General features: G+C 38.1%; 4 protein-coding genes and 2 pseudogenes across 5 annotated transcripts; 4 read left to right on the plus strand and 2 right to left on the minus strand.

Moving 5' to 3' along the window:
• Positions 106–2,169, plus strand: LOC18785549 (ankyrin repeat-containing protein BDA1). Its single transcript, XM_007220692.2, has 2 exons — positions 106–784; positions 1,184–2,169. Exons 1-2 carry the CDS (start codon positions 212–214, stop codon positions 1,949–1,951), a joined length of 1,341 nt encoding a protein of 446 aa, XP_007220754.1. The 5' UTR covers positions 106–211; the 3' UTR covers positions 1,952–2,169.
• Positions 5,710–10,373, plus strand: LOC109947450 (annotated as a pseudogene).
• LOC18787293 lies at positions 10,935–13,868 on the plus strand (annotated as a pseudogene).
• Positions 14,124–21,611, minus strand: LOC18786072 (ATP-dependent DNA helicase SRS2-like protein At4g25120). Of its 2 annotated transcripts, none has more exons than XM_020556415.1 (27): positions 21,373–21,611; positions 20,678–21,290; positions 20,425–20,588; positions 20,090–20,345; positions 19,907–20,012; positions 19,687–19,820; positions 19,487–19,561; positions 19,207–19,332; positions 18,975–19,106; positions 18,802–18,885; positions 18,326–18,439; positions 18,089–18,189; positions 17,733–17,799; positions 17,298–17,348; positions 17,062–17,136; positions 16,702–16,908; positions 16,514–16,552; positions 16,247–16,318; positions 16,078–16,164; positions 15,955–16,011; positions 15,472–15,677; positions 15,294–15,387; positions 15,152–15,202; positions 14,942–15,004; positions 14,705–14,764; positions 14,551–14,613; positions 14,124–14,432 (listed from the first exon to the last, which is right to left on the minus strand). In XM_020556415.1, exons 1-27 carry the CDS (start codon positions 21,531–21,533, stop codon positions 14,343–14,345), a joined length of 3,348 nt encoding a protein of 1,115 aa, XP_020412004.1. In that variant the 5' UTR covers positions 21,534–21,611; the 3' UTR covers positions 14,124–14,342. The 2 variants fall into 2 exon arrangements, with proteins under 2 accessions (XP_020412004.1, XP_007218902.1); XM_007218840.2 differs by having other exon boundaries at positions 17,062–17,139.
• Positions 21,749–23,358, plus strand: LOC18785457 (U6 snRNA phosphodiesterase). Its single transcript, XM_007218721.2, has 6 exons — positions 21,749–21,927; positions 22,034–22,126; positions 22,300–22,549; positions 22,674–22,770; positions 22,941–23,006; positions 23,095–23,358. Exons 1-6 carry the CDS (start codon positions 21,777–21,779, stop codon positions 23,284–23,286), a joined length of 849 nt encoding a protein of 282 aa, XP_007218783.1. The 5' UTR covers positions 21,749–21,776; the 3' UTR covers positions 23,287–23,358.
• LOC18785343 (protein ORANGE-GREEN, chloroplastic) lies at positions 23,433–26,352 on the minus strand. The gene is made up of 8 exons (XM_007218651.2): positions 25,859–26,352; positions 25,521–25,635; positions 25,328–25,444; positions 25,095–25,181; positions 24,822–24,898; positions 24,409–24,536; positions 23,877–24,010; positions 23,433–23,714 (listed from the first exon to the last, which is right to left on the minus strand). The coding sequence occupies exons 1-8, from the start codon at positions 26,056–26,058 to the stop codon at positions 23,637–23,639; spliced, it is 936 nt and encodes a 311-aa protein (XP_007218713.1). The 5' UTR covers positions 26,059–26,352; the 3' UTR covers positions 23,433–23,636.

A 27,379-nucleotide genomic window follows, 5' to 3' on the forward strand; every position in this document is an offset into this window, starting at 1 on the left:
AGGGAATTCTATCCCAAATTATTTCAACGGCCCACCTGAACTATTTTGGTTTTGATCATCAATAAATTAATGATTTTACAATGAAATTCTAATCCATATTATTTATTCAATTCAATGGCCCTGATCCAAGGATTTGTATCCAGGAAAGTGCAGACCTTGGTTATTGTCTCGGGAAGAACTCACTACATTGAGCTTAAGAGAACCCACAAGAATGGACATAAGACTGTTTGAGGCATCTCATACAGGAGATGTTCAACTCTTGCACCAACTGCTTGCAGAGAATCCACTTCTACTCCATAGCCTTGCGCTAGCTTCCACAGAAAACCCCTTACACGTTGCTTCGACTGCCGGCCATGTTGACTTTGTTAAGGAGACTGTGAGGTTGAAACCAGCTTTTGTGAAAGAACTCAACCAGGAGGGTTTTAGCCCCATGCACATCGCATCCGCCAATGGTTATTTTGAGATTGTAAGGGAGCTGCTGAAAGTTGACCCAATACTGTGCCGGCTAAACGGAAGAGATCAGTGGACTCCTCTTCATTATGCAGCTGCCAGAGGAAGGGTAGATGTTGTTGGAGAAATGGTTTTGGCTTGTCCTGAAAGTGTTGAAGATGTGACCACACAAGGGGAGACTGCCTTGCACCTTGCTGTTAAGAACAGCCAGTTTGAAGCAATTAAAGTTGTGGTGGAATTGGCCATACAACTGACGAAGGCGAACGTCCTGAATATGAAGGATAAGCATGGCAACACAGCTCTTCACCTAGCAACTTGGAAGAAACAACACCAGGTAAAGTACAAAAATTTAGTTTTCCATTTCGAACTGACCTTCCCTCTGAAACAGAGTGCAGGCATTCAGGATGAATGATTAACCATGAAGTGCTTGCGTGTGAGCCTTGTCCCCCTGAAAGTCAATGTTGACTTTATTATTTTACTAAGATATACAAAGTTGTTTCATAAATTTTGATCACAATCCAACCTAGAAAGAGGCGACTTATCAAAATATTTCAATGGAAACAAAGATAAAGAAGTGGAGTAGAACTTGTTTGATACTGCAAATGCCCAAATTATTAGTCAATCTTACAGATTACAGGCAGGAAGGATAAAAAAAAACAATGTAGTTGGTCAAGATATAGCACAAAATTCATAATCTTAAGAAAAAAAATCTAATGAAGTAGAAATTTCACAGGTGGTGGAATGGTTAGTTGGCATAAATGGAACTACACCGGGTGCGTTGGAAATAAACAATGTAAACCAGAGCGGTCTCACACCTCTTGATCTGCTGCTAATCTTCCCAAGTGAAGCCGGTGATGGGGAAATCCATGAGACCCTTCGCCGTGCTGGAAGTTCAAGAGCACAGGACATAGCCCATTCTGCTGTTCCTTCATTAGACTCTCATATCCTCTCACTTTGCCCCATGGCATCAGAGACCCCTCAACTGCAGCAGCCAAATAACTTGATGGAATACTTCAAGTTCAAAAAGGGCAGAGACTCTCCTAGCGATGCGCGTACCGCTCTGCTAGTCGTGGCAGTACTGGTAGCCACAGCAACCTTTCAAGTTGGGCTCAGCCCTCCAAATGGTGTATGGCAGGACAATGCTGGCTTGACCAAGAATGGGACTGGCAGTGCTGAACCAGCACGCTTAGCAGGGAAGTCCATCATGGGTTCTTATAATGCAGTTCTATTTGTCATCTTTGTATCTTTCAACTCAATCGGGTTTTCAGTTTCTCTTCACATGATCAGCGTCCTCACTAGCAACTTCCCTTTGCAGTTGGAGCTTCAAATCTGCGTCGTTGCAATGTACGTCACCTACAACACTGCAATGATCAACATTGCACCAGATAACACAACGGTCCTCATCACTGTGTTTACAGCAGTTTTGCCTACTTTGGTATCAGTTGCTGCCAAATGGGGTAGGCACTTTTTCATGAGGCTTAGAGAATTTCTAGCAAATTGAATGCTTAGGTTTCATATGAATTAGTTTTCTGATAAACTCAACTCCTGGAATACCATTTTTTCCACTGTCATTACCAATTAACGATGAACAACAACCTGTGATGGCGATTGTATCATCTTGTAACGCTGCAATTATTTGTAAAATGTTATTTTTGTTTGTTCTAATTCGAAGACTCTTACCACTATTCTCTGATAAAAATAAACAAACTTTGATCGGTAGTTTTCTTGTAGAAGATACATATCATTCTCAATATTTGTTTTCTAATTTCCAAGCGTTGACCCTGATGCAGATCAGATGTTCCACCATATGAAAACACGAAATTCCAACTCAGATTATTCTAAGGTCATCATGAATTATTATAGTTATCTCATCAATAGATTATGAATTTACATGACTAGAGTTCAGACAATTGCTCTGCTACGTGTCTGATCCTAGGTTTTGTACCTTAAGGCACAGGTTATGTTTTATCTGGTGAAGAATGTTGACGTGAGTCTCCTAATTAATAAATGAGATTTACTTTCTTAATTAATTAAGGGATTTACTTTCTTATTTTATATAGTTGACAAATCATTATATAATTAGAAGATACTATCATAATTGATACTGTATCTAATTCCTATATATAACTCCTTATGAAGAAGAATAAAACTTAACCTAAAGTATTCAAACCATATTCATATTTTAGCGTTGTATTAGAGCAATCAATCATAGGTTGTCTGTAAAACCTTATCTCAAATTTCTCATATTCAAATCAAAAACCCTAAATCAAATTCCTCATATTTTCCCCAAATCCAAATCCCTCAAATCTAAAGTTCTCAAATCCTCTTATCAAAATCCCTAAACACATACCCTCAAATCTTATACACATGCCTCTCAAATCCAATTCCTCCATCAAATTCAGACATCAAATTCCTCCAATCAAAATTCTTCACATTCTTATATCACATCTTACTTCCGCTGCGATGTCAGGAACCCCTACGATTCTCCCCCTTATTGCAGACTCACAAAAGCATGCGGCCAATCCTGCTGACTTGGCTACCCGGACTCGTGCTTCTATCGCCACCACCAAAGGTTCTACTTTTCATACGTCCTCTCAAAAATCTACATGGATTATCGACTCGGGTGCTATGGATCACATGGCATTTGATCCTGGCCAACTTATTAGTCGCAAATCATCCACTCCGTCGGTAATGTCTAATGCTAATGGTACCCTTCCCCTGTGGTTGGGAAGGGCTCTCTATCAGTCTCTACTTTCCTACATCTGGATTCTGTATTGCTTGATCCATCTTTGGACCATAACTTGTTGTCTATTGCACAACTTACTACTACTTTGGGGGTGTACTATAACATTTTGGCTGAATCATTGTGTTTTTCAAGACATCCTCACGTGAAAGACGATTGGTTGTGGTACTCTGCGGAGCAAACTTTACTACTTGGACTGGGCACCGGATAGTGAGATCAAGGTTGGTCAAGCTTTCACAACAAGTAGAACTCATTTTGAGCGGGAGAGAGACAAAGTTTGGTTATGGCATAAAAGTCTTGGGCATACCTCATTCGGTTATCTTAAGAAGTTGTTTCCATCATTATTTTCCAGTCTTGATGTTTCCAACTTCCAGTGTGAATTGGCTATAAGTCATCGTGTTCCGTTCCCATTAAGGTCAAATAAGAGTTTGATTCCATTTTCTCTTGTTCATTCTGATGTTTGGGGGACTGCTAAAATTATCACTCTGGTAGGAGCTCGATGGTTTGTCATGTAAATAGATTATTGCACACGCATGACTTGGGTTTCCCTTCTCAAAACTAAAGGGGAAGTCAGTTCCAAGTTTCAACAGTTTTATCAAATGGTGGAGACTTAGTTTCATGCTAGAATTCAGGTTCTTCGTTCTGACAATGGCGGAGAATTTCTCAACCATGATCTTAACCAGTTCTTACAAGATCATGACATCATACATCAACGTTCATTCCCTTACACTCCTCAACAGAATGGGGTGGCTGAAAGAAAGAACAGACACTGATTGGAAGTAGTTCGTGCCTCTCTCTTTGGTGCCAATAAACCACGATCTTTTTAGGCCAAAGCAGTCGTCTCTGCAATATACCTCATCAATCGAATTCCCTCTAATATCCTAAATTTCCAAACACCACTTCAAACACTTCACCACCATATCCAAATACCTTTCAACCCAAACCTGGAACCCCGGATTTTCGAATGTGTTGTATTTCTCTACTTATGTGACCACCAACGAAGCAAATTGGATACCAGAGCTAAAAAGTGTGTTTTCATTGGCTATGCACCTCATCAGAAAGGATACCAGTGTTATCATCCTCCTAGTTAGAAGGTCTTTACCTCCATATATGTTGTGTTTCGGGAACACGACTTATATTTTTCAATAGTCCAAGAGGAGAATCGAGAATCCACCACTGCTTAAATTCTCAATTTTTTTCGCTATGACTTCACTCTGCACCGACACGATCGGTCGCCAGTGGAAAGCCACCAGTCTTCCCCTTTTAGCTCTTCGAACACTGAGAATCTACTTCAAAACGACCGGTCTCCAATGGAAAGCCACCGGTAGGCCCCTCTTAGTTCTTCAAATACAGAGAACCTGCTTCAAAACGGCCGGTCTCCAGCAGACAGTGACTGGTCGCCGGAGAAAAACGATTAGTTGTCTCCACGCTATCAAAATCAAGACGAGGAAATTGAATTGTTTATGAGATTTTTCCCGCTCCAGCTCCAATACCACACTAATCACTTGCTGAGAAAGTCATTCGGGTGACATCTTTTCCTGAAACTGATAACACTAATGAAATATTCCATGATGATTTGATTATAGAAGGCACAAAACCTACATATCAGCTTCCAGAAAGGAAGAACCATGGCAAACCTTGAGTAAAATATGAAGCAGATCTTAAAGCTAAAGGGAAATACCCCATCGATAATTATATATCTCTCAGCAAATTATGAGAGTCACGTGTGCACTATGTGAAGTAGTTGGTTGACATATCTGTCCCGAACAATATAAGTGAAGCACTAGAAGACCCAAAATGGAAAGAAGCCATGAATGAAGAAATGCGAGCTCTCCAAAAGAATGTTATATGGGAACTCGTGCCCTTACCTTATGGAAAGAAGACAGTAGGCTGCATATGGATTTATACTGTGAAACTCAAAGAAGACGGATCCATTGAAAGATATAAAGCTAGATTGGTGGCGAATGGATACACACAGAGATATGGGATAGATTACCAAGAGACCTTTGTCCCAGTAGCCAAGATTAACAATATTAGAGTCCTATTGTCTCTAGTAGCAAATCTCGATTGGCCACTACATCAGTTTGATTTCAAAAATGCATTCTTACATGGAGACTTGGAAGAAGAAGTATATATGGACTTACCCCCAGGATGTAATTCAGCTCCTGACAAGAAGAATCAAGTTTGCAAGCTTAGAAAGTCATTATATGGGTTAAAGCAATCTCACAGGGCATGGTTTGACAGATTTACTAAATCTATAAAGAATTTTGGATATACACATAGTAATTCAGATCACACCTTGTTCTTGAAGCGTGATGAAGGAAAACTTATTGCATTGATTGTTTATGTAGATGACATAGTCTTAACTGGAAACGACGCAGGATAGCAATTGAAGTTGCAAAAGTATTTGTCTCGGGAATTTGAGATGAAGGATTTAGGTGATATGAAGTCCTTTCTTGGAATTAAAGTAGCAAGGTCAAGAACTAGTATATTTTCTGTCTCAAAGGAAGTATGTAATGGATCTACTCACTGAAACAAGAATGCTTGGATGTAAGCCCATTGACACACCTATTAAGATGAATCACAAGTTGTGTGAAGACATAGACCAAGAAAAAATCAATAAGGAACAGTACCAACGCCTTATTGGGAGGTTGATATACCCGGCACACACAAGAACAGATATTGCATATGCTATGAGTGTGGTTAGTCAGTTTATGCATTCACCCAGTGTTTCTTATAGGAATGCAGTTGATCGGATCTTAAGATACTTAAAGTCAGCCCCTGGGAAAGGATTAATGTTCTCAAAAAATGGAGATTTTGAAGTTGTTGGATATACATATGCTAATTGGGCTGGTTCCATTACAGATAGACGCTCTACTTATGGTTACTTTACATTTGTGGGAGGTAATCTAGTCACTTGGGGGAGTAAAAAATAAAATGTGGTTTCTCGGTCTAGTGCAGCATAGTATCGAGGAATGACTCATGGAGTTTGTGAATTATTGTGGATCAGAAGACTCTTGACAGAATTGGGCATTAAGCCAGAAAAACCAATAGAGTTGCATTGTGACAACAAATCAGCTATCGATATTGCTCATAGTCCAGTTCAACATGATCGAACCAAACATGTTGAGGTGGACAGACATTTCATCAAGGAAAAAATTGAGAATAAGATCATCCGCCTACCAATTGTAAAATCAGAAGATCAACTGGCAGATGTCTTAACAAAAGCAATTTGTGGAATATTTCATGACTCACTTACCAAGTTGGGCGTTGGTGACATATATGCACCAACTTGAGGAGGAGTGTTAATGTGAGTCTCCTAATTAATCAAGGTGATTTACTTCCTTGATTAATTAAGGGATTTACTTTCTTATTTTATATAGTTGACAAAACATTGTATAATTAGGAGATACTATCCTAATTGAGTACTATATCTATTTTCTTGTAAAGCACTGATGTCAATTCCTATATATGTCCTCATGAAGAAGAATAAAACTTACTCTTTAACCTTGATAGATTAAGCAATGCATTTGAATCTTGAGTCACAAGCTATTCTTCATCAAGTGAAGAACTCACTCACCTAAGCAGGCATATATAGTGACTTCAATAGAGATGAGGTGCTTAACCGCCACAATGGATTATAAGGTTGTTTGAGGCTTTTCGAACAGGAGATATCCAACTTTGTACCAACTTCTGGCGAAGAATCCACTTCTGCTCCGTACTCTTGCACTAGCTTCTTTAGAGAATCCCTTACATGAGGTGATAATAACACAATAGCACATGTTTATTGCCCTTAACATTTAATTTCAAAACAAATATAAAGGGTAATTAAAGAATATTGTGCAATTATATTTTTAATTGGTCAAATTGGTTTAATGCTATTTTATTAACTTTGATCAATGATTTTCTATTTTTGTAGGTGTGCATGTGTGTGTTGTGAAAAGAATAAAAAAAACACATGCATGACTAGAAATGTCCACTTCAAAAGAATGAATTGTATAAATAAAGATGAAGAAGAAATGGAGTACAACCAACAAAGTGAAGCATCCAAGCAATTAACCCATGCCAAAAGAAGAAAACAATTGAAAAGAATGCATGAAGTGCCACACCCATGCCAAAAGAAGAAAGGAAAAGAAGTATGGGATGAAAGCAAACAAGAAGAAATGGAATTCACATGCTTGTAAGGTGTCATCCACTCCAAACAAGATCAAATTCATTGCATATTGACTAAAAAGATGATGAAAGCCACAAGAAAAGGAAAAAAATATAAAAGAATTCAACAATGGAATTATGGCAACCTCACCAACATAGACAAGATGAAGTGGGAGTTATGGATTGTATTAAAATAGGAATGGTGGTGTTGGAATTCATCATGATGTTCCTCCCTCTTAGCCCTATAAATAGAGAAGTCTTCAAGCTTCAAAACACACACCAAGTTCACAATCTTCTCTTGAGCTCTCTCTCCTTCCTCCAATTCTTCTAGTTCTAAATTTCTGTTTTAGTTTTATTTTATGGGAAACTAACTCCCTAGCTAAGGCTAGGGGGAAAGCTTTTAATATGAGTATGTAATTTTTATTAGTTTGATCCAAACTTAAGTTTTAATGTGAATTTGTAGTTTTGTTCAAATGGAATTTGTAGTTTTTCTTTTTAATTAATTGATGAATGTTTGATAATCTATTTCATGGGTTCAATCATGTTTTTCCCATTATGTAGTAAAAACTTTCATGCTTTTAAAAGATGAGATAATTACTAAGATAGATAGAATTTCGATGAAGATTATTTTTTGATAGTTTGTTACCAATGGTACAAGTTATGCTTAGAATACTTCTAAAGGAAATTAAAAAGAACTTTAATTATTTTGAACAACTACTATGGAAAATGTTTTGTTGATCAAATTAATAAAAGTTGCATGCTTATGTTAAAAGTCGAACCCCAATGCCTTAGTGTTTTAATCAATTGAATTTTCTTTAAAACAAATCTTGTTTAAATCTACTTCTCAATCATAATTGTTCTATCTCAACTCTCTTTATTTTCTTTACACTGCTCTATGTGGATACGACACTCAGACTTCCGAGCTACACTACTATACGACACCTTTGCTTGGGTTTTGCAAAGTGGTACAAATCATGAGGCTTCCATTGCTGGCCATGTTGACTTTGTCAAGGAGATTTTGAGGTTCAAACCAGATTTTGCCAAAGAAATTAACAACGATAGGTTTAGCCCCATGCATATCGCATTTGCATCTGCCAATGGGTTGTTGTGCGCAGCGGAAGCATATTGCACTGGGTGGACAATACGAAACCGTTGAAACAACTAGACAAATGAAAATAGCAAAATCCAAGGGACACAAGGATTTATACTAGTTCGGCCCGTGTGTAGCCTACATCTAGTTCTAAGATGGCAAGAACTTCCACTAGTATCCCGAAGGAGATTACAAACTAAGGAGATTATACACTCTCACCTAGTCTAGGAATTACAGAGTTTAACTCTCACAACCCAAATCCTAAATACACCCAAGTCACTCACACACAAATACCAAAAGAGAGAGAGACTACAAAGATATGAAGAACACTTATAAACAAAGAAGTTCTTCACATCACCATCTTTTCCGGACGCAAAAGGTACAGCAACAAAGATACCATGGTGCATACGGCTTGCCCCATGACAAGAGCACTCTCTCACCTATTGTGCTACCAGAGAGAGGGTAGATGATGTTGTTGAAATGGTTTTAACTTGCACAAAAAGTGTTGAAGATGTAACCGTACAAGGGGAGACTAGTTTGCACCTTGCTGTTAAGCGCAGCCAGTTTGAAGCAATTAAAGCGTTGGTGGAGTTGGTCAGAGAAATGAACAAGGTGAACATCCTGAATATGAAGGATAATAATGGCAATTCAGTTCTTCATCTAGCAGGCTGGAAAAAAAAACAACACCAGGTAAAGTACAATCTGATCAATTAGTTTTGCCTTACAGACCTTCCTCTGAAACTGATCGCACTCAAGATGAATGATTTTTCATGGAGTGGTTGCGTGTGAGCTTTGTCACCCTTAAAGCTAATGTTGACATCATTATTTTACTAGGATGTTCAGAGTGGTTTCGTAAATTTTGACCAAAATCCAACCCAGAAAGAGGTGACTCTGATTCACCAACATATTCTATGGAAACAAAGATAAAAAGAAGAGTATAACTTGTTTGATACTGCAAATGCCTAAATTATCAACCAATCTTACAGAATTCATAATCTTAAGAAAAAATCTAATGATGTAAAAATTTCGGAGGTGGTGGAATGGTTAGTTGGCATTAATGGAATTACTCCAGCTGCATTGGAAGAAAACAATGTAAACCAAAGTGGTCTCACACCTCTTGATCTGCTGCTAGTCTTCCCAAGTGAAGCCGGTGATATGGAAATCCACTAGACCCTTAGTGGTGCTGGAGCTTCGAGAGCACAAGACATAGCCCATTCTGCTGTTCCTTCCCTTGACTCTGACCATACCCTCTCACATTGTCCCACGGAATCAGAGACCCCTCAATTGCAGCAGCCAAATAACTTGATGGAATACTTCAAGTTCAAAAAGGGCAGACTCTGCCAGCGATGCATGATTGCTAGTTGTAGCAGTACTGGTAGCCACAGCAACCTTTCAAGTTGGGCTTAGCCTTCCAAATGGTATTTGGTAGGACAGTAGTGACTTGATCAAGAATGGGTTCATATAGTGCAGTCGCATTTGTCATGTTTGTGGCTTTCAACTCAATCGGGTTTTCGGTTTCTGTTTACATGATCAATGTCCTCACTTGCAATTTCCCTTTGCATTTGAAGCTTCAAATCTGCATTATTGCAATGTACTGCAACTACACAACTGCAATGACCATCATTGCACCAGATAACACAAAGGTCTTCCTCATTGTGTTTGTGTTTACATCAGTTTTGCCTGGTTTTGTATCAGAGAGCCTCTAGTAAATTCGATGCATAGGTTCATATGAATTAGTTTGCTGAGAAACTTAACTCCTGGAACATCATTTTTTCCACTGTCATTACCAATTAAAGATGAATAACATGCCTTTGATGGCGATTGATTCATCTTGAAGCGCTGCAAATTCTTTGTAAAATGTTATTTTTCTTTGTTCTAAGACTCCTCACCATTCAGACATCTGTAATAGCATTCTCAGATAAAAATATATATATATAAAATTGATCAGTAGTTTTCTCCTTCTAGAAGATACATATCAATCTGAATATTGTTTCTAATTTCCAATGGTTGACTCTGATGCAAATGTTCCACCATATGAAAACAGGAAATTCCAACTGAGAATATTCTAAGGTCATCCTGAATTATTATTGTTATCTCATCAACAGATTATGAATTAACATAACTAAAGTTCAGACAATTACTCTGCTACATGTCTGATCCTAGGTTTTGTACCTTAAGGCACAAGTTATGTTTTATTTAATCTTGATAGGTATATTTTTGGCAGTGAAGAACTCATTCACCTGAGCAGGCATGTATAGTCACTTCAATAGAGATGAGGTGCTTAACAATTAACAATACCACAATGGATATAAGGCTGTATGAGGCATCTAGAACAGGAGAGATATCCAACTCCTGCACCAGTTTCTGGCGGAGAATCCCCTTCTACTCCATACTCTTGCGCTAGCTTCTGCCAAGAACCCCTTACATGTTGCTTCCATTGCTGGCCATGTTGACTTTGTTAAGGAGATTGTGAGGATCAAGCCAGATTTTGCCAAAGAAATGAGCAATGATGGTTTTAGCCCCATCCATATTGCATCTGCCAAAGGATATTTGGAGATCGTAAGGGAGCTGCTGAAAGTTGACCCAAGACTTTCTCAGCTGAAAGGAAGGGATGAATGGACTCCTCTTCATTATGCTGCTAGCAGAGGGAGAGTAGATGTAATTAGAGAAATGGCTTTGTCTTGTCAAGAAAGTGTTGCAGATGTGACCATACAAGGGGAGACTGCTTTGAACCTTGCTGTAAAGCCTTGGTGGAATTGGTCAGAGAAATGAACAAGGTGAACATCCTGAATATGAAGGATAAGCTTGGAAATTCAGTTCTTCATCTAGCAAGCTGGAAAAAACAACACCAGGCAAGTACTATTTGATCCATCTCAGTATCCTTTTTTATTTTCTTCTGGTCATTAAAGTTGGGAAAGCTCCATATTGAGTTTGAATGCTCATATTAGACAAACATTAACCTCAAAAACGTAAGCTGCTAGGAAATTGGCATTACAGTCATTTGTATTGACTTTATCATCTGACTACAAATTTCACAGGTGGTGGAATGGTTGGTTGGAAATGGAAATATTGCAGGTGCCTTGGAAGTAAATAATGTAAACCATAGTGGTCTGACACCTCTGGATCTGCTACTGATCTTCCCAAGTGAAGCCAGTGATAGGGAAATGGAGGCGATCCTTCGTGGCACTGGAGCTATGAGAGCAGGAGACATAGTACACTCTGGTGTTCCAAGCCATAACCATCCCCATGCCCCCATGGAATCAGACACCAATCCATTGCAGCAACCAGATAATCTGGTGGAGTTCTTCAAGTTCAAAAAGGGAAGAGATTCTCCAAGTGACGCACGTGACGCACTATTAGTTGTAGCTGTCCTAGTAGCTACCACAACCTATCAAGTTGCAGCAAACCCTCCAGGCGGGGTATGGCAGGATGCTGTTTTAAACAAAAACGGGACAACTTCCAACACAAGCAATGCTTCAACACACTATGCAGGGACAGACATCCTAGGTTCTTACTATCCGGCTTACTTCATTGTGTTTGCAGTTTTCAACTCCATCGGATTTTCGATGTCTCTTCACATGATCAAAATTCTCACGACCAATTTCCCTCTGCAGCTGGAGCACCAGGTACAGGGCTGCATTCTTTATTTCTGCTTACACCGGCTTTGCCTAGGATGCTACAACTTGCTGCCAAATGTGCTAGGCCACTTGTCAACATCATCAGGGTTAGATCACAGCCTTTGGTTAATCGAATGCAAAGCTTCATCAATCATTTGAACAACTATTTTTTTTTTGTCACTAAATAATTTGTCCAATGGCATAATATCGAGCCATGAATTATTTTTCATTTTTCATTTCCGTTCATGTATGTAATTACTTGGCTCACTTCAAGTTGAATAATATAATTGAATTTACTTTAAAGTTTTTTTGTTATTTCTTTTATAAATTTACAAGGACGAAAGAGAATTTTGAAACCATGATATATAGGTGACAACTCAAACCACAAATTAACCATGTTAAGATTTCAGAGGGACGGATCATTGACCCACCACTAGCAATATCGATATTGTTCCCAACTTAACCACCTGTTTAGCAGGTGTGGGGTGGGGTTTATACAAAAGGCTTCGATGTTATTAAGAGTGAAACCATTTATTATATGAGATTTTCTATTTTGTTAAGTTTCCGATGTGGGACTCGTGTATTCTTCAACAAGTAGAAGGTCCATGCATCTACGAAGACCATCGTCATAACAAAGTTTAAATTGATCCGGATTAGCAATAATCCATCTTTTGCATTCATTGTACGCCTGCTCCTCGCACAGTTTTCTTTTTGGGACAACTGGCGGAGGAGCCTGGCGACCTTGAAGCTTTCGCGGTGGACGGTCTGGGCATGCATTCATTTTATTACTTCTCATAATAAGTACTCCGAACGGAATATTTAGAATTGGAGGTAAAGGCAAAGGCCGAGGCAGAGGAAAAGGGAAGGGAGGCGAGGAGGAAGGGCTATTACAGTCACGAGTCATAACAAAAGTAGTTGTGTTTTTAGTGACTTTTAAGGTGGTGAGCAGGCGATTATGGTTTTATTCAAAAAGGGTTTAACATTTTGTTTTTGAAAAAATAAGAGGTTAAACCATTTCTTTTTAAAAAAGTTAAACCTAATATTGTTATTAAAAATATTAAAAAAAACTAACAAACAAACAAACAAATTAAAGTGATTTCTTATTCAAGGACAATCTGAAGCTTTCTCTCGCAATTCTTCTTTTTAAGTGCGTCTATTTCAAATAAGGCATATCTGCTGGTGTTGAAGGACGAGTAACCCTAGCTTCGTTTCGATATTTCTTCAGAATGTCCTCAGGATTATAAGCTATATAACAAAACGGATGTTAGCCAAACCACATTGAGGAATAGGATAGAAAGCTCCTAGTTATTGCATATTGCTTGCACACCAGAATTGAAAATTGAAGGTGTGTATGTAAAGCTCCTAGTTAATTATATTATTAACACTTAACATCAGTTTTGTCACAATAATTAATTACTCCATTTATGCTCAAGTGTGCAAGAAGATGCAAAAAGGTTTAGAGGAGAAGTTGGCAAAAATATGATAACATACATACTGATGGATAAAACAAGCGAGCAACTTAACACAAAAACGTCAACAATATCATGTTCGGGAAAAGAAAACATGAATAAGAAAGAATCTTATTAGGCTTATATTATATGGCATTAACCTTATAGAAAGAGGCGAAACATTTTTTATAAATATATTGATAACAACGTTTGTATCGATTAGGATCATGGTTTGCAATGCCTATGTGCCTTGAGTTTGCAACTTGTAATAGGAGGACGAGCAAGAGGATCATAGCAGAGACCGGGACACGCATTCAGACGTCGGAAAAAGAGAAGGGGAAGATGAGGACGAGGAAACGAGGAGGTAGACCTGTGAATATGAATGGTCAGCTGAGCAAACACTAGGGCAAGCAAAAACAAGAACATGCTCATCACCACAAGGCGAAGAGCAAATTTGTTCATCATGTCATTTTCTTCCATTGCTCCCCTAATTCTTTAATTTTTGCTTCATAAATTGAAGTTTTGAACTCCTTTTATGTGAAAGCCAAGAGCTGCTTAGAAGTGACGGCCTTTTGGAACCATTTTGATATGGGTACAGTTTCTGTCTCGTTAATACAGTCATCGGACATACCAGAGTATTTTATTAACTATTAACGATATGTGGTGAACACATATTAACAGCGAACAAAGGATATTATTATTTATTAAAATAAACAGGAAATAAATTACAAGATAAGATGGTATTTACAATAAACACGAGTCACAACAGAAACTTTAACAAAATATGATCACCATTATTCTCGTTAAGGAACATGATCACCTTTCCACAGAACCATCTTTATTCACAATGACTTGTACTGCTCAATCAAGCGAGAAGCATGGAGGCGTGATGTAGGAGCCACGGTGCAGCCCAGATTTTGCAGATAAGAAATCTGATCATCAAATATGAGAAAGGATTTAGAATTTGGTCTCCTGACCATCCTAAAATCAAACTAAAAGCTCGACGAAAGTGTTTAACAAGGGACTAATTTAATGGTGAGTGTTAGCTACCTGTTTCGGTGTTGGTGCCAACGAACCCATTGAGTTCTCGATCCTTAACTTCTGGAAATGTTCCTGAAAGCATGTGTTGATTAAAACAACGACAACTAAATATGATTTTGGGACAATGTATGACAGAGCAAACTATCTTAAACTAAAACCTAACCTGTTTTTCCCGCATCAAATGAGCACGTTGATCAGCAGGTATTTTCTGCCATCTCAAAACCTATGACAAAAAAGTATAATTCTGATGTGAAGTTGTGCACAAATCTGTTGAATTCGAATAGTCATAGTTTTGCATATTAGGAACAGAAGTTGATGACAAAGAAAGCTAAATTTATATATTCTTTTGTTTAATTTCAGAAATTTTTCTTCAACAAATTGGTTAGTTCAAGTATCTTACATATTGCACATAATGGAATGCATCGTCACATTTCAGGCAAGACTTCAGCAAGCGCAAAACATCCTGAGAGTTGCATAGGAGTTAATAAGTGATATAACAAAGTAGATACATCACAAGGGTACACACAAAGCATGCAAACAAAACGAGGTGAGCTAAAAAACAGAGGTAGAATAGTCATTTTATTGAAATTTAAAGGACTAAATGTATAACCTTGTGTTTATAGTTCTTGGCTCGTAGGCGTTCATCTATTACAAAACCAACCTGTTAAAGGTACAATTAAGCATCACCATTCACATTGACTCCAATTAAAAATTAGAAAGTCTATAGTCAAAACAGTGTAATTCTCATCTACCTTGTCAAGCAACCTCTTAGGATCTTGAAATGCTTGCTTCTTAGCCCACTCATTAAATAAATGTGAGACAATCGATCTCTCATCCACACTGAATCTATTAGACAGTGACAGAAGAATAAAGTTAGGCATTAATATAAGCAACCAAAAATGCTCTACCCATCAAAATTGGAAGCAAAACCTTTTTAAGAAACCATTGCCACTATTTCCCTCTGCAAATTCTATCAACTCTGCAGAAGCTTCATCAAATTTACTATGATGAAAATCATTTTGCACTGAATCTACTTCAGAAGGATGGATGTTTGGTTGTAGATCAGCCGTAGACCGAGTAGTTCCTTTTGAAGTGTCAGGATTCTTTGATTGCAAGTCTTGTGTACTTATGTCAGCCTACAAACCAAAAATTTCATTCATCCACACCAGATTCAAGATGATATAGCATTATGGCAAGTACAATTAAAGCACTTCGACATGCAAACTCAAACATTGATGTAAAAAAAGTAGTTAAAAAGACTAAGATTTCTCATTGCAAGGTGCAAGTCTCAGCGGCAAGTAAACATCAGTTGATTTTAATTGCAAATATTGCAACACTTATTTGTGATTCTTTGTTACTTGTAAGTTTGACTAAACGTCAGAACAATTAAGGATAATGAACAGTAAAACACACCTGGACTTCTCGAAGATGATTTGGAATTTCTTTGAGAAAACGCGAAGGTTGAAGCATCTGAAGGAGTCATCTTATTAGTCAAAGCATAACAAGAAAGGAGGAAAAAATAAAACTAAAACAAACCTGCCAATTGGAATCCATCGTAACATAAAGAATGAAAAGCTTTCTCCGAGCACGAGTCATTGCAACATATAACAGGCGTCTCTCCTCCTATGATTCAGAGTGGAATCATTGAGTACGACAATACAAAATTCGTGTGTAATGAAGAAATGTTGAAATATTTAGTGCATACCTCAATGGAGGTCCCATTTTCTTTTGCAACACCATTGAATTCATGCAACAACGGAATCTCAGATTCATTTACCTGTGTTATTGATATGAACATTAAAGAATGCTAACATGATTTTGAAGAGATTGTAATATCTTCATGAATATAAGGGTACAGAAATATCAGTTAGGTATAGCATCAGCATCTCTAAGAACAAAAAACAGATCAACTATAAATAACTGAATGAACGAATGAAGTGACAACAAGAAAATCATTACGCAGGGCAAGTACCTTAATTATAAAAACAATATCCCACTCTAAACCTTTTGACTGCAAGAGAAGGAAAGAGAAAGGCAGTAAGCCAATAATATTTGCAGAACTCCAGAGGAATACCGATAGCAAAATTTTCACAAATATAAGAACTTTGATTCTTAAGCTGATGGATGGTAGTCAAGGGAAATATCAAAAAGATAAAGAACCTGATGGATGGTAGTCAAGGTGACAGAACTCTGGTTGTCATGTCTTCGGGAACGAAAATTTTCGCTCTCCCGCTCAGATATGCAGTCAATGAAAGCTTTGAGTAAACCAACACAACCTTTTTCTTTTACGACTTCTCTATCCCCTTGTCCCGCAACAAAATGAGTTGATAAGAAATCAGATATGTCATCCAGTAGGTACTGAAGAACCTGCAGTGAGAATAATCGCATCACAACCACACAGATGGATCAAGATTTATATGAGAACAAAGATTAACTTAACTTGAACAGAAATAGAAAATAAGTTTCACAATCATTATGTAATTGACCTCTGTTACCATCAGCATAAAACACCAAACTTACAGATCTCATGTCATTGTCTTCATTTAGCAATTTTCCTCCATCAACATCGACGACCGCACGTTGCTCAAGAAGGTACTTCTAAGAATTGAAAGTCAAACGAGAAATTATTAATGAAACATTGAATATAAGCATAAACACAGAAAATGGTATAGAATGGTGCTCCTCATTCCTAAAAGTTAATAAGGAAACAATTCGATTGAAAAAACCATGTCAACGGTGCAAAATGGAAGACGAACCTGTGGTACCATGTTCACCACTGAAGTTATGACAGCTGAAATCGATTGTTCCTGTATGCATTGATAAGTGAGACTACTAAGTAAATTCACAACTAAAGTTAACAACAAAATGCCACATTTCTCTCATTATATGAAGACAGAGACTACGAGAACAAACTTTACCTCTTTGGAAACACATAGATCTAGGCTATAAAACTTTGCATTATATATTGAAAGAATTAAGAACATAGATCTAACAAGGTCGCATGAAACTATACAGCATTGCAATAATGGATAACTAGACCAAATTACAAATCACCAAAGGAGAAAGAATTTTTTATCCTCAAATTTTTAAAAACTATATTCGTTCTATCCATTAAAATTCACAAACAACTACAGCGACATCCCACAAGAAGCAGTGAGTCAGATCTACTACATTTTACCAAATATATTTACCCTGTGAACAAGTTTTGAAATCATCTCTAGTGTTAACAGCACCTTGCGTCCTTGGGTAAGCTGAGTCCTGTAATCAATCAAAGAGGCCACAACTCAGTACATAACCAAAAGATTTTAAACGCTTGTCATATGAAATAAGAACAAAAAATAAAAGACAAGAGAGAGGAGAAAAAATATATATAAATGGCAGTACATATAATGATTAATTAGCCTGAATAGTGAATAAATTTCTGGACCTACAATTACTTTACGGCAAAACTTATGGATACATAAATGTACTTTCTCACTAAATAAAAAGATACATGTATATTTAGAGGTAACCATGCAAAAATGTTAAGGAATATTGTTATACACACCTCTTCAAGGTACCAGAAAGTTTTGCACTAAAGATGTCACAAGCAGCTGATATGAAGCTGCATTTTCTATGAGCCGAAATTTTGTCTATATACTCAATTACCTGAGAGAGAGATACTCAGAGACGTGAGCCTAAAGACTACGTGTGAAAAAAACAAGGGAGATTAAATCTTAATAGCACAAGCAAGTACAACTGTAAATGCTGAAAAGAACGTTAAGAATGATGTTCATTGTAATACCTTCTTCTTTTCCTCTTTCTCAAAAGGAAGTAAGGCCTTGAAGACTTGACGATATGATCCATCATCACAATCAGGCAAAGTTGTTTTGACCACAGCAATAATGGCTCTGACTACCTACCATAAGACACATACTACATCAACAACCAATAACTACAATCACAGAGTGTACCCAAAACCGTCGAATCAATTTCACAAATTACTCTGCAGTTGTATACCAAAACCCTTGTTGGAATAGCCGGCCAAAATGGCAATGAAAATCAAGTAACAAAAAACAACGAAAAGGACCAGTGATGCCAAGATTCAGGTGGGGAAAAAAAAAAGTGAAAACCTTACGTCAATTACAGTTGTTGTTAGCATTCTTACTAGCATAAGCTGTGCATTACAGCAACTACCTTATGAAAAAAATAATAATAAATTGGCAAAATAAATAAAGAGCTGAGAAAATAGGTTCTGTAATCTGGAAAAGTACTAACTACCTTCTTCCTATAAACGGCCACTCCATGAATATTAAATGGTATTTTCCTTTCACGCAAGGCTGTTTGGAAGACTTTTCCTGATACCTGTAGTATAAAATACAAAGTAAAATATGTCAAAGATGTATTATATGATTTACTTCATTCACATTCACACTAGGGCAAGTAAGCTTGACCTGCCTCCGGTAAAGGATTGCTATGTTTCCATAGGAGCACCCTGCATCTGACCGGTTAGATGCAGTTTCCAGGATCTTGTCAACAACAAAGGCACATTGTGCATCCTCATTGTGACTTTCCTTGATAATTACCTAAGTTTTGCCAGCAAAACCATTTAGAATTGTGTCACTAATTAAAAGGATTGTAAATGACATCAAATTTTACTTGTTAAAGCAGGGAAAGGTTAAATACCTTAGATCCAGAAGAGTTGTCGGTCTCAACATTCTTTAGTTGGCATCGCTTCTTGTTGTTTTTTATAACAGAAGATGCAGCTTCCACAATATAGCGTGTGGACCGATAGTTTTTATTAAGTCTAATCTGAATCATAAAGTTATATCAAATTCCACATACGCCCATAAAATAAAACTTCTTTCTAGAAATTATACAATATATGAATATGTTATGTATAATAAACAAAAACAAGAAACTATAAATGACATGAGATAACACAGCAGTCAAGTGCAAAGCGAACCTCTTTGTAATTTGGAAAATCTCTACGAAAGGAATCAAATCCAGAAATGTCTGCCCCATTGAAACTGAAAATGGACTGCGGCAGGATATATGCTACTTAATTTAGAACAGCTGAGGATCTTGATGAGAATGAACTCAGAGAGAGAGAGCAAAAACAATTCGACTTCCATAATGTGGTAGTTCAAAAAATAAACAGCATACCTGATCATCATCACCAACAATGGTTATGTGATTATGAGATGCAAGAATCCGCAGAAAACTATATTGCATAGCACTTGTGTCTTGAAACTCATCTATCACAATAGCTTTCCATAAATCCTGGCACTCCTTCAACACTTATTAACAGAACAAACAAAAAGTATTAACACTTAGCTTTTGTGAAATTAGATAACTTAAATTAATGTACTTAGATGATACAGACCTTCAGGAAAATCAGTGAGCAGGTTCACAGAGCAACTAATTAGGTCATGGTAGTCCAAAGCGTTACAAGATTTTAAGATATCATTGTAGTTCCCAAGAATTTTCCCCTGATTCAGATCCAGAGCTAAAACTCATAAGCAATCGTACAAGAAAAGCTAACTGAAACGTCTAGTTATGAGCTTACTCCTGTCTCATCACCCATTTTTCCGCATTCGGCTGGAGTCTTTCCCGAAGCTTTTGCCTGAGTCACAAACTTCTGCCATTTCTTTGACGCATCCTTATAATGATGTGGAGACGTGATACTGTTAGACTCTTCGCCAACTATGGCAACACTATGATTCTTTCTACTCTTTTCATCTTCTGATAACCGCACAGCTTCAATAATGGCTCTTCTCTGTTGTCCATGTCCATATATCAAGAACTCTGGTGTGCGCTCAAGTCTAAAGCATCAGTCAGACTCAGTTATCAATAATACATTCATGCTGTTCAAGAATCAAAATCAAGGTATCTACAACATACTTCTCCGCATGTGATCGGCAAAGCTGCAATGAAAATGAATGAAATGTGCTGATTGTAAGCTGTTTAGCAGTTGCTCTCCCAGCCACAGCTCCAATTCGATCTCTCATCTCGGCAGCTGCTGCTGTAGTGAAAGTCATGGCTAGAATATTCGATGCACTAATGCCCTAGGAATACAAAACAAAATGAACGATCATGAGCTAAAAAAAGAGGGGAACAAAAAAAGATTCAAAATTTAGAGGAAAAGCGGTAACACCTTATTAAGCAGCATCAGAACACGGCCAACCATAGTCGAAGTCTTTCCACTTCCGGGGCCAGCAACAATCATCAAAGGTATTGAAATATCGCTGCAAGCTGCTTCGCGCTGCCTCTCATTGAGAGAAAGCAAATACTTCGAATACTCATCTGGCATGTTCGGCAATCCATGGTTGATAGAACCTGTCTGATTATCAGCATTCACAGGCAGCACTGAAGCCGTACTAGCATCACCATCACAACTCTCAACATCATCATGGTGAATTTCCACGCTTGGTTTCTGCTCGATCAAAGCGTCAATTTCTTGCAAAATACTCTCATCAAAATCATCTTCATCTAGAAATCGAGGTGCGGAGAAAGAATCAAATGAAGTTGAACATTGGGGCTGCCTCATTGGAGTTGTGAAAGAATCTGATCTTGATACGCTTGATTCAATCCGGTTAATGCTTAAGCTATCAGAACATGAAGCGCTGCTATATTCGCCACCGTATGACTTGCAGCAATTCGCCGAGAATGGAGACGGAGATGGCGTGTTTATAGGTAGCTCAGCAAGAGGAACTCTCTGGATGCTATTCAGCTGAGCTGGTGTTTGAATTCCGTTTCTACCACAAATTCTGGAATTACAAAACACGATGGAATTTTGAATTAATCATTTACCCTAACAGCAAACAAAGAGTAAAAGGGTGTGAGTCTTACTTGTTATGAGGAAAGTGATCAGGGGAAACGGCGTCGTGGCGAGGGCGTTTACGAGCAATGAGGGCCTTGGCGGCTCTGAAATTCCGAGAGATTCGGTTTCTTTGTTCCTCCGTGAGTACTCCTCCGCCGCACGTTTGAATGTTTTCTTTGGACGTCGACATTGTTGTTTCGGAACATGCGACGGAAGCTTTGCCTGACGGACTGTCCAGGCAAACCCTAGAAGAAGGAGCGAAAGGGGCCAAAATGTGTCCGTTTTGTTTTGGTTTTCCCTCCGATTTTGACCGTTCGAAATATGGGCATTGGGCCTTTTCAGAGCAGCCCAATTATCAGGCCTACTAGTACTACTTGCCCAAAGTTAATAGCAAGACTCGAGAGTGTGGTTCAGTTTTTGCGTGAGGGTGAAAATGGAGGCCCTGATAGCCTCGTACGGAGACTCGTCGTCGGACTCAGACTCCGAGTCGCCAGCTCCACGTCCAGAGCTCAAAAACTCCGAAGAATCGAGCTCTGCTCTGCCCCCACCTCCTCTGTCACTTCTCAACAGTCCCAATTCCTTTGGTAACTACTAATTGCAATCAATTTTCTCTCTTTTCGCCTTGTTCTGGTATGGTTTTGAATTTTCGATCGTGTTGTCGACCAAATGTTTGATGTTTTGACTGTGAAGGATTTCTGGACTTCTCGCCAAGCGCTCAGCCCAGCAGAGTGAGGAACTTTCCTCACGTGGAAGGGAACTACGCGGTACATGTCTACATCCCAGGTAACCAAATTCTCTAATTCTCAGTTCCATTAGCAAATGCCATGACTTTGAGCTTAGAGCGTTTAGACCCTTGTTTAATTCAGTACTTGCAGTTTCATTAGCAGATTCCATTAGCAAATGACATGACTTTGAGCTTAGAGCCTTTAGGCCCCTGTTTGATTGTGTACTTGCAGTTTATATACCACCAGCACCAAGGAAAGAGATGGCCTTATTTTTGAACAAGCTAGCTTCTTTGGTGCCCGGTCTCCATGCTGTCGACGTTGACGTCCCTCTTGAGATTTTGTGCAAGGATGAGCACAAGCTTGAACAGGTTGCTTTGGGTAGAGAGTTCCATATAAGTCTGGGAAGAACTGTACCAATCCGAGTGCACCAGATTGACTCCCTGGTCACAATGCTTCGGCAGAAGCTTCAGATTCAGAGGCGGTATGGTTACTGACATTCTATTGTGTGCATGAATTTTAGTTCTTTTGTTGAACATAATGCTGCAAATTTGCCGTAACCCATTTCCCATTTTTGGTTTCTAACACATTTTGTTATGGTAAAACAGGTATTGGATTGATTTTAGCAAGTGGGAGGTTTTTGTTAACGATGATCACACCCGGACCTTTGTGTCAATAGAAGTTATTGCTGCTGGGTTAGCTGAGGTATGATTGCAAGCTTTCTCTCTTGATACAATTCTTATTGTTCTGAGTTTTTATTTAGATGTAAAATTTAGGAACCAGTTACCCAAAACATGGGATTTTGAAACATTGATATCTTGCTTGCTTGCTTGTTAGCTCTAAATGTGATACTGTTCAACTTCAATTGATTTCAGATAACAAAGCAGATTCAAGCTGTCAATGAGGTGTATAAGCTTCACAATCTTCCTGAATTTTACAAGGTTGGCTTTGGTTGATTGGAGCAAGTGATAGTGCAAAATTTTTACTCAGAAAAAAAGAATTCACAATATTGTATGTTGTTCATGGCAGGATCCTCGCCCTCATATATCGGTAGCTTGGGCATCGGATGACATCAGCAGTTCCCTGAAGCAAGCGGTTGAGGAAGAAAGAAGATGTACTGTCGGAGGATCATTACAGAAATGTCTTTTTACCAGTAAATTCAATGGCATCGAATGTAGAATTGGCAGTAAAACCCATAAAATATGTAAATTTTCTGAATAATAGTGTAACTGTTAATCATACAATCCATTTTTGTTGCATTTGACAAAAGCGTACTTGTCGGGGAAAAAAAAAGGCCTTGAGTTCATTATCGTAAGGGAACCAATTGATTCAGTATGCATGCCTCAGCCGATCTCATTACTATTGAATTTTATTTAAATGGCAAAGTTGCACAGGTGATGAAAACCTTTCAATTGCGTTCAGAAGTCTAATCATATTCTTGAACGGTTAATATATACACAGAATTTCCTTGGTTATGTCACAACTCAGATGGAGGATATATGTATGGCATCAAAAGTAAGAAAAAGAGGTTTAAAGTGGTAAAGGGCGCAACTAATGACGGCAGTGTGCTTCTAATCAAAAGGATCGATCCGAGGGTCATGTTCGCTTGCCATCGCCATTCCTGTGCAAAGGCATGTAGGGCACATTACCTGCCAAATCACAGAACAGTGTTAAATATAGCAAACATATATCAGACATCAAACACCTGAAGCAGCGAGTCAATATGTATGATGAGGCAAATGCACTTATATGGCAACAGGACGAGGATTTTAGTACGCAGTAAACATTAAGTGACATTTTAAATCTCCAACCTTTCCCGCTCCTGAGCAATTTGAACATCTTTCCGCTTTCGGCAGTGATAGGGGCTGATCTCCATCGACTGCTGATATTGGTTCGGTAAGAACCAGGGTTCCTGTGCTTGAACAGCGGGCACAAGCAAGATATCCTGCATAATTATCAAATACACAGGTCAAGAATTAAAATAAACACTCTGAGTTTGAATAAACTATTTGGTCAAGCAGTTCATCAAACCGTGAACACATATTAAATTGGAAGTACGTATAATTCATTCGGGAACTTCCAAGAACGTTCATAGCAAATATAGAAAAGGTAAACATAACGAAATTACACTAAGTGCTTATATAAGCGGGACATGGTCGGCTTGGAGACGAAAAACTTGATAGGCCTACTTCCTAGCTGAAGATGCAGCCCTAGATTTAGCTATATTCAGATAGTCCAAACCAAGTAGTTGACATGCAAACAATACAAACATCTCAATCGGAAACATTAAAAGCTACACTAAAACCTATAACTAAAAGTCAGAAATATAGGACATTGTTATACCAGTTCCAACACAATATTTGCATCTTTTTTGCTCCTGCTGTTTTACGTTGTTAATTTCAACAATCATCAATGCGGAGATGACACCAACTGCTCCTCCAGAGAAGGATGCCACTATGGGATCAACTTGACTGCAATGTGAAAGAAAAGCAGGTCAACAAACCAAACTAAAAATGTCGTATGGACATAATTTAGCTTCATGTCAAGATAGATGACATCCTAGTTTTTTTGTCCAATGTGCAAAACTTGGGGATCCTCGTAAGGTTTAGATATATCGGTTCGCGTAGTAAGTTTAGTGCTTTTGGTTCCCACATTTCACCCACAAAATGGGTTCATGTCAAGATAGATAATCTGATATTTCAAAACAATAATTAGTAGAGTGATGGAGGGTTAACAGTGCGAGATATGAGCCATACCTCAACTGCAATGGCAGATGCACACTTTCTATAAAATCTTTGTATGAGGTGCCTCCTATTCCCAGTTTCAACTCCAACTGAAAGATTAATATAAAGGGAGGGGTAAGAAAAGAGTTTAGAAACGTAATTGAATCCGCGTTAAATTGAAAATTAAAAAGATGCTTATTTGATAGGTTTCTCATTTTCTGACTTTTCTACTTGCAAATTCAGAAAATGTTGACCAATATACTCTCTTATAAGTTATAACTAAAAGTCAACGCATAAACAACTTACAGTGGGTGCTAGGAGGCCACCGAAAAGAATAAACGCCGTGATAATTGAATAACAAACAACATAATACTGCTTAAGGTTGTCTGAACTCTGCAAGCAATGCATTCACCATGTGATTTTAACAGGAAACAAAAAAATATGGATGAAACAAGTTGGGGAAAATGAAATTGTCAAGGTTACTGGAACCTTTATTAATCATATAAGATATAAATACAAGTCTAGAGAGATAAGCTCACCAGGGGAGGCAAGAATGGAATGAAAGATGGGAAACTAGGAAGTTCATTTTCTTGATCTTCACTTAACATTCCAAGCTCTGCGCTTTTAATCCTCTGTTGTATCCTCAGCCTGCGAACCTACACATATTGAAGCTCATTTATTTTACAAAATTAATAACCAAAGCAGAACTGAGAAAAGGAGAGAGTAGCCCACCTCCTCCATATGCAAGAAAATTTTGTTGCGTCGACTTCGAATATTATCCTGAATTTCTTGCAACTCCATTTTGGCAAAGTCTTGGACTGTTTCAGGCCCCTCTATGATACAGAATCTGCAGAACAACCCAATCACATAACAAGAATCTTATTATAAAACGATGAATATATTACCAGCCACAACATTATTTTTCACACACATTAGGCACACGGCTTTTAGCATAAAATTTGAAACACCAATAACTGTTTGCAAGCTACAGTTAAAGTTTTCGGGTTTCTGTTATTATTTTCCCACCTATTCTTAACTGCCAAACATGAAGATAGAGAGAGAGAGAGTACCCGGCGGGGTTTGTATCAGTGGGATCGGAGTCGATAGAAGGAGCAAAAGAAGAGGACTCGGGCTCGGACGTCATTGATCGCCATCTGGAGATCGATTTGGGGCTTGCGTAGCTGAATCTGGAGCTGGAGCTCTGTAAATTGTACGGAAAATACCGGTTTACTGGAAACGAAACCGCCAAAAGTCGACCCGAACAGAGCATGTCTCTCTATCTCCTCTCTCTCGCTTTCTAAGAAGCACCCAGAAAACAGAAAGCAGAGAGCTCTGTTTTTCTCTTCAGCTTTCACTAGTTCCAAAGAAAGCAGCGAACAACGCTCTGAGTCCGAGTTTAGTTGTGTGTGTTTCGTTTTCCCAGTGGAACGAGGCAAGTGGAGACCAAAAAATATTTAAAAATACAAAAATTAAAAAGAAAATTGAGCACTGAAACTGAAACTGAATAGTAGTATCTCCATTGGTGTCGTGTGTTTGGTTAGCTAAATGAAAAGGACCTTGCATGTTTATTCTATCCTGGATAAGGCATTATGTGTATGGTATGGATGGATATATGGAAAATGAGGTATTGTTTCAATTCGACTTTTCCAAATAATTCATGACCATGGAATATTGTTTGGCCAACAATGCAATTCCAAAGTTTATAGACTTGGACATGGAATATCATTCGGTTAGAAACGCCAAACTTCTCAATAAATTCGAACTCAGTGATTAGTGTATTAGAAAACAAAATATGCCATGGATGATGGATGGGAGAAGAACTTTCATTTTCATGTCGTTTGTCTGATTGAAGCCTTAAACTTTATTTCTTGATTGGCAATCACTTGGGAGTTGTTTGGTTATTGGAATGAAATCAAGTGAGAAATGAAATTCATTCTATTGTTTGGGTTGCAAATTGGAATCAAGTTTAAATTCAAATTTGGGATAGGTTCTTAAGTTTTAATTCGGAGGTTCAAGTTTAATAGAGTATATGATGGGATTTTAGTGTTCATGATTCGAGTCCCGACTCTTGAACTAGGGTAATGTGTTTGAGTTGCACGTGTGCATTACGAGTCCACATGTCTACGATTCAAATTTTGAATTTTGAGCTCATAATTGTAATAAATTTTTGAGCGAGAATGCCCTATGTGCCAACTCTCTCACAAGGACATAGAGCCTGAATTCACATGAAGAAACTAGTGTGTTGAGTTGCACGTGTGCATTAAGAGTCCAAAGGTATACTATTTAACGTTCAAGACCCATGTCTTGAGTTTGAATTTTGAGATCATAACTACAAGAAACTTTAAACTTTCCTATGTGCCAACTCTCTTACAATGACATAGAATTTGAATCCATATGAAGTCGCTAGTGTTTGAGTTGCATGTGTGCAATACAAGTCCAAAAGTCTAGAATTCAATGTTCAAGTCGAAGAATCATATTTCGTGTTAGAGTTTAGCTTCAATAAATTATAGAATGAGACTACTCTATGTGCCAATTCTCTTACAATAACATAAAACGGAACTCCACATGGAGTCTCCACAACATTGTGAGAG

Source organism: Prunus persica, chromosome G2 (genome assembly GCF_000346465.2).
Source record: "Prunus persica cultivar Lovell chromosome G2, Prunus_persica_NCBIv2, whole genome shotgun sequence".
Taxonomy (NCBI): Eukaryota; Viridiplantae; Streptophyta; class Magnoliopsida; order Rosales; family Rosaceae; genus Prunus; species Prunus persica.

Excerpts from the sequence above, each read along its gene's own strand:
- LOC18785549 (XM_007220692.2), top strand. The coding sequence starts at position 212 with ATGGACATAAGACTGTTTGAGGCATCTCATACAGGAGATGTTCAACTC. Across the intron at positions 785-1,183 it reads CTTGGAAGAAACAACACCAG|GTGGTGGAATGGTTAGTTGG; the intron begins GTAAAGTACAAA and ends GAAATTTCACAG.
- LOC18785457 (XM_007218721.2), top strand. The coding sequence starts at position 21,777 with ATGGAGGCCCTGATAGCCTCGTACGGAGACTCGTCGTCGGACTCAGAC. Across the intron at positions 22,550-22,673 it reads AAGCTTCAGATTCAGAGGCG|GTATTGGATTGATTTTAGCA; the intron begins GTATGGTTACTG and ends ATGGTAAAACAG. Across the intron at positions 23,007-23,094 it reads ATCTTCCTGAATTTTACAAG|GATCCTCGCCCTCATATATC; the intron begins GTTGGCTTTGGT and ends TGTTCATGGCAG.
- LOC18786072 (XM_007218840.2), bottom strand. The coding sequence starts at position 21,533 with ATGTCGACGTCCAAAGAAAACATTCAAACGTGCGGCGGAGGAGTACTC. Across the intron at positions 18,190-18,325 it reads AGAAAGAGGAAAAGAAGAAG|GTAATTGAGTATATAGACAA; the intron begins GTATTACAATGA and ends TCTCTCTCTCAG. Across the intron at positions 15,678-15,954 it reads ATCATCTTCGAGAAGTCCAG|GCTGACATAAGTACACAAGA; the intron begins GTGTGTTTTACT and ends TTTGGTTTGTAG.
- LOC18785343 (XM_007218651.2), bottom strand. The coding sequence starts at position 26,058 with ATGCTCTGTTCGGGTCGACTTTTGGCGGTTTCGTTTCCAGTAAACCGG. Across the intron at positions 24,899-25,094 it reads GTGGCCTCCTAGCACCCACT|TTGGAGTTGAAACTGGGAAT; the intron begins GTAAGTTGTTTA and ends TTAATCTTTCAG. Across the intron at positions 24,011-24,408 it reads CAAATATTGTGTTGGAACTG|GATATCTTGCTTGTGCCCGC; the intron begins GTATAACAATGT and ends ATAATTATGCAG.